Source organism: Neofelis nebulosa, chromosome 6 (genome assembly GCF_028018385.1).
Source record: "Neofelis nebulosa isolate mNeoNeb1 chromosome 6, mNeoNeb1.pri, whole genome shotgun sequence".
Classification (NCBI taxonomy): Eukaryota; Metazoa; Chordata; class Mammalia; order Carnivora; family Felidae; genus Neofelis; species Neofelis nebulosa.
The window spans coordinates 20,217,748-20,230,984 of NC_080787.1; the positions used below are offsets into that span (position 1 = coordinate 20,217,748).

Consider the following 13,237-nt stretch of genomic DNA (forward strand, 5'->3'; position numbering starts at 1 on the left):
GTGTCGGGCTCTGTGCTAACAGCTCAAAGTATGCAGACTGCTTCAGATTCTGTGTTTCCCTCTCTCTGCCCTTCCCCACTTGCGCTCTGTCACTCTTAAAAAAAAAAAAAAATTAAAGAAACGAAAAAAGAAAGTAAAGAGACCAGAGACATGGACAGCACACAGAAGGCCCTTCCGGAGTTCACGTGAAAGTTAAAACGCTACCTTGAATCCAGGTAGTTGACAGAGGGGCCTCTCAGCTGATTCAAAGCAAGAAAGCCTAAAAAAGGCTTGCCAAAGATTCTGCTCAGTTCCTGTCTTTATCCGTGAGGCCCAAGCCAGTTTAGGAGGGGTAAAAAAAAAAAAAAAAAAAAAAAATCAATTCACTTTCCATCCCACCAAAGCTCAAACTCAATATACATGTGGAGAATTCTAAAGTGTAGCTGCAAATCCAGGGCTAGAAATTTTCAACAGAGAAATGCTTAGGCTAATTACAGCACAGGCACTTAACAGAACATTACACATCCATTTAAAATAATTACAAAGATTACATAGCAATACGAAAATTACAATCTATTAAATATAGATGCATATTCTTTTCTTTCCCTAGAGAGAAGTCTGGGCTACAGGCATAGATCTGGAAGTACACGATGAGAGCTGTTTTTTGTAGAAGTACATCAATGATAAGGCAGAGAGAATATGCCCGGTAAAGAGAAAAGTGTGACATCAGCAGAGAAAAGTCTGACATCGTGGGTTATCCCTCGATTTAGGGTAAACTAGAAAAGAAACTGGGTAGGGGCGCCTGGGTGGCGCAGTCGGTTAAGCATCCGACTTCAGCCAGGTCACGATCTCGCGGTCCGTGAGTTCGAGCCCCGCGTCAGGCTCTGGGCTGATGGCTCGGAGCCTGGAGCCTGTTTCTGATTCTGTGTCTCCCTCTCTCTCTGCCCCTCCCCCGTTCATGCTCTGTCTCTCTCTGTCCCAAAAATAAATAAAAAACGTTGAAAAAAAAAATTAAAAAAAAAAAAAAAAAAAAAAAAAAAAAAAAAGAAACTGGGTAATAAAAAAGATAAAACAAAACTTGTGACAGTGAGGTGTCCAGGAAGTCAGAGGTTAGAGACTTAAAAAAAAAAAAAAAAGTTTATTTTTGAGAGAGAGAGAGAGAGGGAGGGAGTGGGGGGAGTGGGGCTAGAACATGAGTGGGAGAGGGGCAAACAGAAAGAGACAGAATCCCAAGCAGGCTCTGCACTGTCAGTGCAGCGCCCAATGCAGGGTTCGAACCCATAAACCGTAAGATCATGACCTGAGCCAAAATCAGGAGTCAGACACATTAAGCCACCCAGGCACCGTAGGGTTTGGAGACTACCAAGGAAGATGTGGCCAAGAGTGTATTTTTAAATACTCCATTTGGATCCAGAAGCAGAAACAAGAGGGTGCTGGGTTTGGTGGCCACTGGGATTAGGACACTGTGATGGCAAAAACCAGTTCACAGAAGGGGAAGGCGGGAGCGTGGGCAAGGTGAAGTGCAGGCCAGCAAGCACAGAACACTTTCTGAGAAGTGGCTGCGAAGGCACTGAGAAAGGGGGGGTGGTGGGGTGGTATCCGGGGAAGAAAAGGACGGGAGAAGGTGTTGTTAGGACAAGGGGGGTGGGGGCTGAGTGTGCTTATGAAGAGGAAGGAAAAGTCAGCACTCAGAGACTGAAAATGTAAGCCAGGTAACGAATAAGCTAATGTGAGATAAACAAGGACACAAGAGGCACACAGGCACACCTTGCTTTATTGTGCTCTGCACTGCACAGAGAGTGCTTTTGTTTTGTTTCTTCCCCCCACAAATTGAAGGTCTGTGGCAACCCTGCACGAAGCAAGTCGATCGGTGCCATTTATCCAGCAGCGTCTGCCCACTTAGTGTTTCTGCATCACAGGTTGGTAATTCTTGCAATACTTCATACGTTTTTGTTATTACTATATCTGTTATGGTAGCTGTGATCGGTGGTCATCGCTCACTGAAAACTCACAAGATGGCTGGCATTTCTTAGCAACAAAGTCTTACTTTTTTATTATTTTTAAATTTCCTTTTATTACGTTTACCTTTGAGAGACAGAGTGAGACAGAGCATGAGCGGGGGAGGGGCAGAGAGAGAGAGGGAGACACAGAATCCGAAGCAGGCTCCAAGCTGTCAGCACAGAGCCCGACGCGGGGCTCAAACCCACGAACCGGGAGATCATGACCTGAGCTGAAGTCGGACACTTAACCGACTGAGCCACTCAGGCGCCCCCAACAAAGTCTTTTTAAAAACTGTCTCTTGAAGCAGCACCTGCGTGACTCAGTAGGTTAAGCGTCTGGCTTCGACTCAGGCCACAGTCTCGCGGTTCGGGAGTTTAAGCCCCGTGTCGGGCTCGCTGCTGTCACTGCAAAGCCCCCTTCGGATCCTCTGTCCCCCTCTCTTTGCCCCTTCCTCACTCTCTCTCTCTCTCAAAAGTAAACATTAAAAACTAATAATAATACATGTTCAAAATTGTGTCTTTAACTTTTGCTTAGGAATAATGCTATTGCACAGTGGACAGACTACAGCATAGTATAAACATAACTTTTATTCACTGGGAAGCCAAAGACTTCATTTGACACACTTCGCTGAGATACTCGCTTTCCCGCGGCAGCCTGGAACCCCACAATGCCTCTGGAGTGTGTCCGTAATCCGGAAGCTACTGCATCGACGTGGGAACTACAAGCAACAGGAGCCACGTTCATCACCACGTTCTTCCCCTTCCTCATGTAATTCAAACGTGGAACGCGGCGGGAAGATGGCAAGGCCATCTGGCTCTGATGACCTCTGCGACCTCCCTTCGTAACACTTCCCCCGTCCTCACCGTTTCAGCCACGCCGGTGAGGTTCTGATCTTCCAGCAGGGCCCGTCTCCTTCCCACCTTTGGGGATCTGTACTCGCCAGCTCCTGAAAAGCCCTCCCTGCTCTCAACTCTTTTAAGTGACTGGATCCCTTCTGACCTTTAGATCCTAACACCAGTGTCATCTATCACTGGCTGGTCCTGTCCACCCACCTAAACTAGTTGCCCCCACCGCCCACCCACCCTGTTCATTTCCTTCCTAACTATGATCACAATCTAAAATGTCCTATTTATCGGGGCACCTAGATGGCTCAGTCGGTTGGGCGCCCCACTTTGGAATCAGGTCATGATCTCGCGGTCCGTGAGCTCGAGCCCACGTCGGGTTCTGCACTGACAGTTCGGGGCCTGGAGCCTGCTTCGGATTCTGTGTCTCCTTCTCTTTCTCTGTTCCTCCCCTGCTCATGCTCTGGCTCTCTCTGTCTCCCCAAAATGATTAAACTTAAAAAAAAACACTTTTTAAATGCCCTATTTATTTATTTACATGTTGTTTTTGTCTACCTTCTGATTACAATGCAAATCTATAAGACTCCGTCTTTATTATCCATCCCTCAAATCCAGTCCATAATAGGTATCAAAGAAAGATTTGCTAATGAGGAAATTCTTCAAGTGAGAGAAGATAAGGGATGAATTTAGTATAAGGTGATCTACTCGTATGATTCATCATGTCAGGAAGAACAACTTAGAAATTCACATGGCCATTTTCAATAAGGGTGAATGCTATTTAATAAAATTCAATATCCATTCCTGATTTTAAAAAATAAAGCTAGATGAGTCTGCTTTTGGATGTAGACGCTTGAAAGGAATGTTGCTCCCACCACAATGGCACAAAACAGCCAGAGATAGCACAAAAGTCCTAACGTCTTTTGAGCCCATCACACAGCTGGGGTCACAGAGCAACCAAAGCCTGAACTCCATGGAGGGATGCAGGAAACGGCTCACCTAGGGTCAAGCAGGGAAGATGTGGAGGACACGAAAGCCGTGCAAACAAGCAAAATATCATCTAAAACTACAGCAAACTATGAAGGGCTGCGCACGGGCTGGATTCGCCTGGCCTCGGACCCGGGGGAGTCCATACTCACACCCAGGCTCTTTCCCGTGGGCCCCCAGCAGGTGCTGACACAGGGGCCGGGGCGGGGGACCAGAGAGAGCACCCTCCGTGGGAGGCACCAAGCAGGGGGTGCAGCTGTGGAAAACACACAAAGCCCGAGGCCCCGAGAGCTTCTCTCATGTGGAGCAAAAGCCTTCAACTTTAAGCTGCTGGGAAAAGGACAGCAGGCACATCACCCATAGGGCACAGGTAAATGCCACAGTGGCCTGGGAAAGGGTAGAAGAAGAAACCTTTTATCCCAGGGGAAGGAGGAAAGTGTCCCGGGACCAGAATCCCATACCGATAAAATGAGAGGTCTGCTACCATGGGAGAGGGTCATGTCTGAGACTGAGGGTGGAACACGACAGGAGAGCAATCCTCACCAACCCCTACTACCAGCCCAGCAATGAGGAAGAAGTAACAGGGGTCTACCGCTAGGAGAGGCAAAGGGGCAGAGGCTTCCACTCCCACAAGGATATAGGCGGCTTAGCTCAGTATGGAGCAACAAACTGAGAAAAGCCATCCAGGCCCCCGGCTCCTCTGCATTCACAGGGAAATGGCAGATCATCACTGGAACACCTGGAGGCCAGTGTGGCACACGGAAGGCAAACACAACAATACCAAAATCTGAACCCAGCCCAGCTCCTGAACAGAGAGCCTCAATTCCCCTCCTGATGACCTCACAAAAGAAAAACAGTGCCCATTTCTAACCATTAAAAGCTCATGACCCCGTTAACTACTGTTATGCACACAATATCCGAACCTCAATAGAAAGTTAAAATACAGGCACGACTGAGCCACTGTCAAGAGACAAAATAGTCAAGAGAACCAGACTCAGGGATGATACAGGTGCCCAAACGCTCAAGACAGGGGATTTAAAATGACTATAATCAACGTGTCAAAAGGGCCGGAGGAAAAAGTTGACAACATGGGAATTTAAACTCAGTGAGATGGTCAAATGAAAATGTTAGAAATAAAAGACAAAGTAATAGAAACAAAGAAAGCTGTTTATACACTCATTAGTAGATTTGACAAAACTAAGGAATCAGTGAACTTACAGATTAACCCAAAAAAAAAAATCACACAAAGAAGAAAAACAGCATGGAGGGGTCCCTGGGTGGCTCAGTCAGTTAAGAGTCAGACTCTTGATTTGGGCTCAGGTCATGATCTCAAGGCCTGAGATGGGCTCTGCATTGAGCATGGAGACTGCTTAAGATTCTCTCTTCCTCTTCCTCTGAACTACTCATGCTTGCTCACTTTCTTGGTCTCTCTCTCTCTCTCTAAAAAATAACTTAAAAATGTAGGGGCGCCTGGGTGGCTCAGTCGGTTAAGCTGCTGACTTCAGCTCAGGTCATGATCTCGTGGTTCGTGGGTTTGAGCCCCGTGCTGGGCTGTGTGCTGACAGCTCGGAGCCTGGAGCCTGCTTCGGATTCTGTGTCCCCCTCTTTCTCTGCCCCTCCCCCACTCACACTCTGTCTCTGTCTCTCCAAAGTAAATAAACAATTTTTTTTTAAAGGAAAGAAAAACAGTATGGAAACAAAAGAAGAGCGCATCCAAGACCCATAGGACAATGTCAAATGGTCTAGTGTAGAATTAGAATCACAAAAGGGGGGCACCTGGGTGGCTCAGTTGGTTAGGTGACCGACTTTGGCTCAGGTCATGATCTCACAGTTTGTGAGTTTGAGCCCCACGTCAGGCTCTGTGCTGACAGCTCAGAACCTGGAGCCTGCTTCGGATTCTGTGTCTCCCCCTCTCTCTGTCCCCTCCCCTGCTCACACTCTGTGCCTACCTCTCTGTCTCTCAATGATAAATAGACGTTAAAAGAAATTTTAAAAAAAAGAATCACAAAAGGGAAAAAGAACAAACAGGGTAGTAGAAATAAGTGAAGAGATAGCAGCAAGTATTTTCCAAAAATAAACAAACCATAGATCAAAAAAGCTTAGAGAACTTCAACTGGATGAGTAAAAATAGGGAAAGATGAGAAGAAAAACCAAAAACTAAAAGAAAAAGAAAGAAAGGAGGTAAAAACACATAACTAAGTTATATTCAATGTGCTGAAAACCAAAGAAAAAAGAAAATTCAAAACTTCGAAGGTACCCAGAAGTTAGAAAAATGTATTACAGACAAAGAGAAAAATTAAAGCAGACTTCTCAACAGAAACTGTGCAGTGATATTTTCACACGACTGAAAGAAAAAAATAAATGGCCCACTCAGAATTCTCTATCAAAGGATAACAGTTTGCAAAAATGCAGGCAAAACAAAGACTTTTACAGGAAAACAAAAACAGAGCATATTGCCGCCTGGCCTGTGCTGAAATGTTACAACTTTAATTTGGATCTCCATATATAAATAAAGAGCTCCGAAAATAACAATAAAAGGAAATTTAGAAAAGAATTTTTAAAATTGCATCACTTTAAAATATAATGCAGTGAGGGGCACCTGGGTGGCTCAGTCGGTGAAGCCTCCGACTTCAGCTCAGGTCACGATCTCGCGGTTTGTGGGCTCGAGCCCCGTGTCGGGCTCTGTGCTGACCGCTCGGAGCCTGGAGCCTGCTTCCGATTCGGTGCCCCTCCCTCTCTTTCTGCCCGCCCCCTACTCACACTCTCTCTCCCTGTCTCAAAAGTAAATAAACGCTTAAAAAACCTTAAATATAATGCAGTAGGATGCCACACTGTGCTACATGGTAGCGTGGCAGACAAAATAATGGCCCTGCAAAACGTCCACACCCTAATCCCCAGAACTGGCGACTAGGTTCCTTGACATGTGCAAAGGGGACCTTGTCGATGGGATAAAGTCACGAACGTTAAAATGTGGAGCCTACCCTGGATTATCGTAGGATCTCTTCAAAGTGAGTACACTGGCAGAAGATGTGAGAGAGAAAGAGACAGGAAAGGGAGAGAGAGAAAAAGAGAGATCTGAAGTGTGACGACCCCGAACAGCTACTGCAGCCAGGATCCAAGGAAAGCAGGTGACGTTAGAAGCTGGGAAGGCCAGCATGGCCACGAGGAGTTCAGGCTGACAGACACAGGAGTTTAATTCCGCCCAAATCTGAATGAGCAAGGAACCGGATTCTCCCCCAGAGCCTCCGGAAAGGTGGCCCTGCTGACAGACAGCTTGGCTACAGCCCGGTGAGACCACTTCAGGCTCTGACCTAAAAACTGTAAGATAATAAGTATTTTTTAAACTGCTAAGTTCACAGTAATTTGCTCTGCAGCCCCAGGAGACTAACACAGGTAGCCGCTGGGCACAGGTGACTTTAAATTTAAAACCAAGGTCTGTTGCTCCAAAAGGTTACAAGGACACAAAAGGTATGGTCTCTGTGACCACAACGAAATCAAATGAGAAGTAAGAAGCAGAATGGCATGTGGAAAGCCCCCAAATATTTGGAAATGAAACAACGTATTTCTAAACAGCCTAGGGGTCAGAGAGGAAGTCACAGGGAAATCAGAAAAATCTAAACAAAACTCTAGAGAACTAGGAAAATCCCATAAAGAATATTTACCTTGCCCACGATATGCAACACTCAAAATCAGACGCTAGAGAAATCTCTTTTGAACCATGGGACGACAAAGAGATTTTTGCCATAATTGCTATGATTTAAAAAAAAAAAAATTTAATGTTTATTTTTGACAGAGAGAGAGAGAGAGAGAGAGAGAGAGAGAGAGAGAGAGAGAGAATGAGCAAGGGAGGGGCAGAGAGAGAGGGGGACACAGAATCAATCCAAAGCAGGCTCCGGGCTCTGAGCTGTCAGCCCAATGCGGGGCTCGAACTCCAGACCATGAGATCATGACCTGAGGTGAAGTCGGACACAATTGACTGAGCCACCCTGGTGCCCCGAATCCCTATGGATTTTTAATCAGAAGGTAGGTGTCTACCAAAAGCATAAAAATATCAATCTTGTTATTTGCACCGAAAACAACTAGTTAGAAAATACAAGGAAAAAATATTCTATCTGTAACAGCAATAACAGAAAAATGTCTAGGAATAAATTTGGCACAAAATATTCAAAACGTACAAAAAATTAAGCGATTTTCTGCTATGATTTTTTTTTTAAAAAGACTTACAAAACAAAGAAACACACCATGCTCCTGGAAAGAATATTTTGAAGATATTGATTCAGTTCTTTTGAAATTTCTAAACTTCACACAATTTCAAACAATAAAAAAAGTTTTTTTTTATTATTTTTTTTATTTTTTGAGAGAGAGAGAGAGAGAGAGAAAGGGCTCAAGTGAGCGAAGGGCAGAGAGAGAAAGAGAGAAAGAGAGAAAGAGAGAAAGAGAGAAAGAGAGAAAGAGAGAAAGAGAGAAAGAGAGAAAGAGAGAAAGAGAGAGAGAGAGAGAATTCCACAAGGGGCAGAGAGAGAGAGAAGCTGGGCTCACCCAATGCAGGGCTCAAACTCACAAACCAAAAGATCATGACCTGAGCCGAAGTCAGATGCGTAACCAACTGAGCCATCAAGGCACCCCCAAAAAGCTGTTCTTTTTAAATTCTTCTCATTATTTTATAAATCTAATTTTTTAATATTTATTTATTTTTGAGAGAGAGACAGACCACGAGCAAGGGAGGGGCAGAGAGAGAGGAAAACACTGAATCCGAAGCAGGCTCCAGGCTCTGAGCTGTCAGCATAGAGCTGGACACAGGGCTCAAACCCACAAACCACAAGATCATGACCTGAGCCGAACTCGGACACCTAACTGACTAAGCCACCCAGGCACCCCAAAAGTTGTTCTTTTTTTAATTTTACGTGACTCTAATCTTCACTTGGGGAAATAAATATTCTAAATTATACTATAAAATTCTGAAAAAGAATGTTATAAGGTCACCGACATGGAGAGGCATTTAATGATTAAACAGTAAAGTACATTTCCAAAATCAGATTAATAGTTAAACTGAAAACTCAAAGAAAGATCCCATCATATGTGTATTCAGTACACGAAAAATATTTCAAAACCTTGGGGAAGGGATGATCTAATTTTTAAACACATGGAACAAAGGGAAGGTAAACAGTAAGCAAACACCACATTCCACACTAAGCTCACTCACATTCAATGTAAGCAATAAAACCACAGAGAAGTGAACTCTCTGGAAGAAATCTGGGTGTGTATAAAAAAACTCTTTGATATGCAAAAAGGCAAATGATAAAGAGAAACATACTGCAATACGTAACACAGATAATGGGTTGATATTCTGAAAATAGAAAGAACTGTACAGTGATGGAGAATTAAGTAATTTAAGCAATTCAAATGATATTCCTTGGAAGATGACAGAATAGCTAAATAAAATATAAATATTATCAGCTTGAAGGCAGTGAAACAGTAGGAAGGTAGTGGAAAGTTAGTAGGCCAAGATCCAGGGGAGGGTACAGGTCCAAAAGGGTGAAGTCAGCATGTAGGGCTCCTTTTGCTCAGGGAAGGTTTGTCCAGAAGGAGCAGGTAAATGGCTGGGGCAGTTCTCACGACAATCTAAAGGAGCTGAGTAGATACGTGACAGAATCCGGGGCACGCCAGGTGTGGAGTCCCTATGAATATCTACGTATTCCCTGTTGGGAGTCTGAATGGCTTTATGCTAGAAACGAGAGAACTGGATGTAGACCAAGCAAGCTTCATATGAACTGCCAACCTGCATCCAGTGCCCCGGAAAATCACAAACCCCCAAATTGGATTAAGTGGATACTGGATCGTTAGCTCTCCTGGGAGCCTCACAGAAGTGAATTCAAATCTTTTCTGGTGGAAGATGTCAACCAGGACTTCAAACCATTCTGATAATTTTTACTTGTTCTTGTTTTTTTAATGTTTATTTTTGACAGAGAGAGTGCGAGCGGGGTGGGGGGCAGACACACACACACACACACACACACACACACACACACACACACATGCACGCACGCACACACACGCGCGCGCACACACACACACACAATCCACAGCAGGCTCCAGGCTCCAAGCTGTCAGCACAGAGCCCGATGAGGGGCTCAAACCCACAAACCACAAGATCATGACCTCAGATGAAGTTGGTGCTTAACTGACTGAGCTACCCTGGAGGCCTGATAGTTTTTAAAATAGAATGTCTAACTATTCAAAGACAACGAGGCACCTAAGAAAGAACCAACATCACAAACAGATCAACAAGAGTCCAATATATTGGAACTGACATACAGAGACTTTAAAATACATGTACTTACTTTGTTTATATTGAAATCTTATTGAAAATTCCAGAGGGAAAACTGGAAAGTATAAAAAGAGATAGTAGTAGAGGGGCTCCTGGGTGGCTTAGTCGGTTAAGGGTCCGACTTCGGCTCAGGTCATGATCTCATGGTTTGTGAGTTCGAGCCCCGCATCCGGCTCTGTGCTGACAGGTCAGAGCCTGGAGCCTGCTTCCGATTCTGTGTCTCCCTCTCCCTCTGCCCCTCCCATGCTAATGTTCTGTCTGTCTCTCTCTCAAAAATAAACAAACAATAAAAAAAAATTAAAAAGAGATAGTATATTTGAAAAGCCAAATATAAATGACAGAACTGAAAAATACTTGCAAATTTAGAACTCACTGGATTGATTCAAGTCCAGATTATGACAGGGAACTGGGAGAGGAGTCAAAAAGAAACAACAGAGAATAAAGTACTAGAGACAAAAGGCAAACAAAATGGAGAGGTTTTGAAACAAAGGATGAGTCGAAAAGACTGGAAGTGGAATCTCGGAAGATGAAGACATAAATGATTGGGCACGACTGAAACATGTGATTGTACAAATCCAAGAGTGCTGTAAAGCACACGCATGGTAAACATAGAGAAATCACACCCTATTCGCCTCACTCTGAAACTGCAAGGCAGGGGCGAGGCCAAACTCTTAAAAGTCTCAGGAAGACACGTTAAAATGAAAAGACAGGTTACCTTCCAATGAGCAATAATCACACTCACAAGTGACAATCTCAACAGCAACAATGTGCTCAAGGAGATGAACTGCCATGCCGCAAGGCTCTGGTTTTACACTCAGTGAAAGTATTTTTCGAGAATGAAAATGAAACAGACATTTTCTAATAAATGATACTTGAAGTAATTTGTCACAACAGACCTGCGCTAATGGAAAACTGAAGACTGTTCTTGAAGTAAAATAAAATGATCCCAGATGGGAAACTAGAGATGTTAAGACGAAGTGAAAGAGCGAAAGTGTGATGAATATTGTGGCTAAGTCAAAATGAGCAGCGACTGTATGAAAAAGAACGAAGCCCACGGAATTCAAACACACGGTAACAGACGGCATGAGAGTCAAAGCAGGAGGGGAACGAGCTCCTAAGAGAAAAGAACTTCAAGCTCTGTGACAACGTTCTAGAAGCCTGGAGTGAGTACGGACACAGCAGCGACTTCTGAGAGCATCAGGAAGCCTCATGAAGGGCATCTCTCCAGAAGATTAGAGCAATTAGTTCTTGCAGCATTCGGGGACATGTGAGTTGAGTTTTACCAACCAAAGTCAGTTCAGAGGCTTGTTAATATTCCTAATGGAGGAATACACTGAAAAGCAATCAGAAGACAGCAGCATTCCTGAACAAGAACCTCAGCCCTGAAAAGAAAAGCAAGGATAGAATGTAAATGGAATTTGAGGTCAGCTCCCATCCCGAGTAAGACCAAGAATCTTCTGGCTAAAGGTTTAAACAGTGCAAGAGACAACATTACTAAACTTCTGTAACATAATAGATGGGCAACAACGTACATTAAAAAACTGTTCAAAAGAAAAAGAACAATAATTATGGGGGAGGGTCTGAATTCACTAGCCAGCTATGGCAGATGTAGTAAAAAGTCGCTTTGGAAACAGACTTTGTATTTCTCGGTCCTCTTAAATTTATTGGCCTCTTAATTCCATGGCCTAAGTTAGGACCTATCTTGGAGAATGCTCCACGCACACCAGAGAACATATATGTTCTGCTGCTGTTGGGTGGAATGCTCTACAGATAGATGTTAGGTCCAGTGGGTTTACTGTGCTGTTCAAGTCTTCGAGGCTGACCTTTTGCCTAGCTGTCCCATCCATTCTGGAAAGTGGGGCACTGAAGTCTCTGACCACACTGCTGAATTGTCTACTTGGTCCTTCATTTCTGTCCGTTTGCTTCGTGTATTTTGGGACTGTGTTGTGAGGTACATATAGGTTTATGAGTGCTATGTCTTCCCAAAGGATTCATTCTTTTGTCATTAGAAAATACCCCTCTATTTTAAGTCTCTAATATAAATACTCGGCTTTTTCATGCTGGCTGTTTGCATGATAAATCTTTTTCTAACCGTTTAGTTTCCACCTAGTTGCGACTTTGAATCTGAAGTGTATCTCCGTGTAGGCAGCACATAGTTGGATCTTGTTTTTTTAACCGGTCCGACAATCTCTGCCTCTGATGGGATTATTCAACCAATTCCTGTGTGATGTTTTGGTTGACACTGCTGGATTCCTGTCTGCCAGTTTACTTTTCGTTTTCTATTCATCTTGTGTCTTTCTTGGTCTTCCACTTCTCCTTTACTGCTTTATTCTACATTAAGATGGTATTTTCTAATACAACATTTTAATTTCTTTAATGATCTTTTTTCAGAACTTTTTTGAGTGGTTCTCTTTGTAGTGATCTAGAACTGACCTTGCATTCTAACTTATCGGAAGCGAATGCAGATTCTAATACAATATGGAAACCTTACGACTACACAGCTCTGTTCTCTTTTGCCGTATTACGGTTGTGCGTATCGCTTTCACAAATATTACACTCCCACAAAACACTGTAGCCATTACTCCTTCACATAACTTATGTCTTTGAAGATGCCACTGAAAGAGGAAACCAAGTATATACTTCCAGATTTGTTCTATTAACCTTATTTACCATTCCGATAAGTACTTCTCCTTACTTCTAAAGAGCACCTCAGAAAAACTGGGCTTCTGTGGCTATGCTATAGCCAGGTTAGCAAAGGTAGAAAAGTTAACAACAACTGAGAGGAGGCGTTATGAGTAAGTACATTTTCCATTTTTATAAGTTGTTCTAATGTCTTATGACAGGGCTTGTGCAAAAATAGTGAGCTGGAGAGGCAGGAGATAAAAATCTGACTGTTGTTAACAAGAGAGCTGACACGGAGAATAAAATCAGATACCCGGATGTACTTCTGGTAGGAGGCTGACTCAGCCTTCAATACAAATAAGAACTTTTTTAAAGACAGTCAGATTTCCTTGTCTTGAAGGTCATTCAGGTTTGTATCCTGTTGCACTTTCATAAGAAAGATTCCAAAAACTCTGGCAATTTTTCTAAGAAAGTCCTAAAT

General features: G+C 43.6%; 1 protein-coding gene across 7 annotated transcripts in view; it reads right to left on the reverse strand.

Moving 5' to 3' along the window:
* The window catches only part of HIVEP1 (HIVEP zinc finger 1), a 149,339-nt gene that overhangs the window by 45,764 nt on the left and 90,338 nt on the right, over window positions 1-13,237 (reverse strand). For 2 of the 7 annotated variants that reach the window (XM_058732993.1, XM_058732992.1), the window contains exon 1: window positions 10,850-10,940. The exons of 4 other annotated variants lie outside the window; for them this stretch is intronic. In XM_058732993.1, the coding sequence (XP_058588976.1) occupies window positions 10,850-10,925 (76 nt within the window). In that variant the 5' untranslated portion in view covers window positions 10,926-10,940. Of the gene's footprint in view, window positions 1-10,849; window positions 11,362-13,237 lie in introns of those variants that run through there. One more of the 7 variants, XM_058732991.1, reaches the window with a different exon arrangement.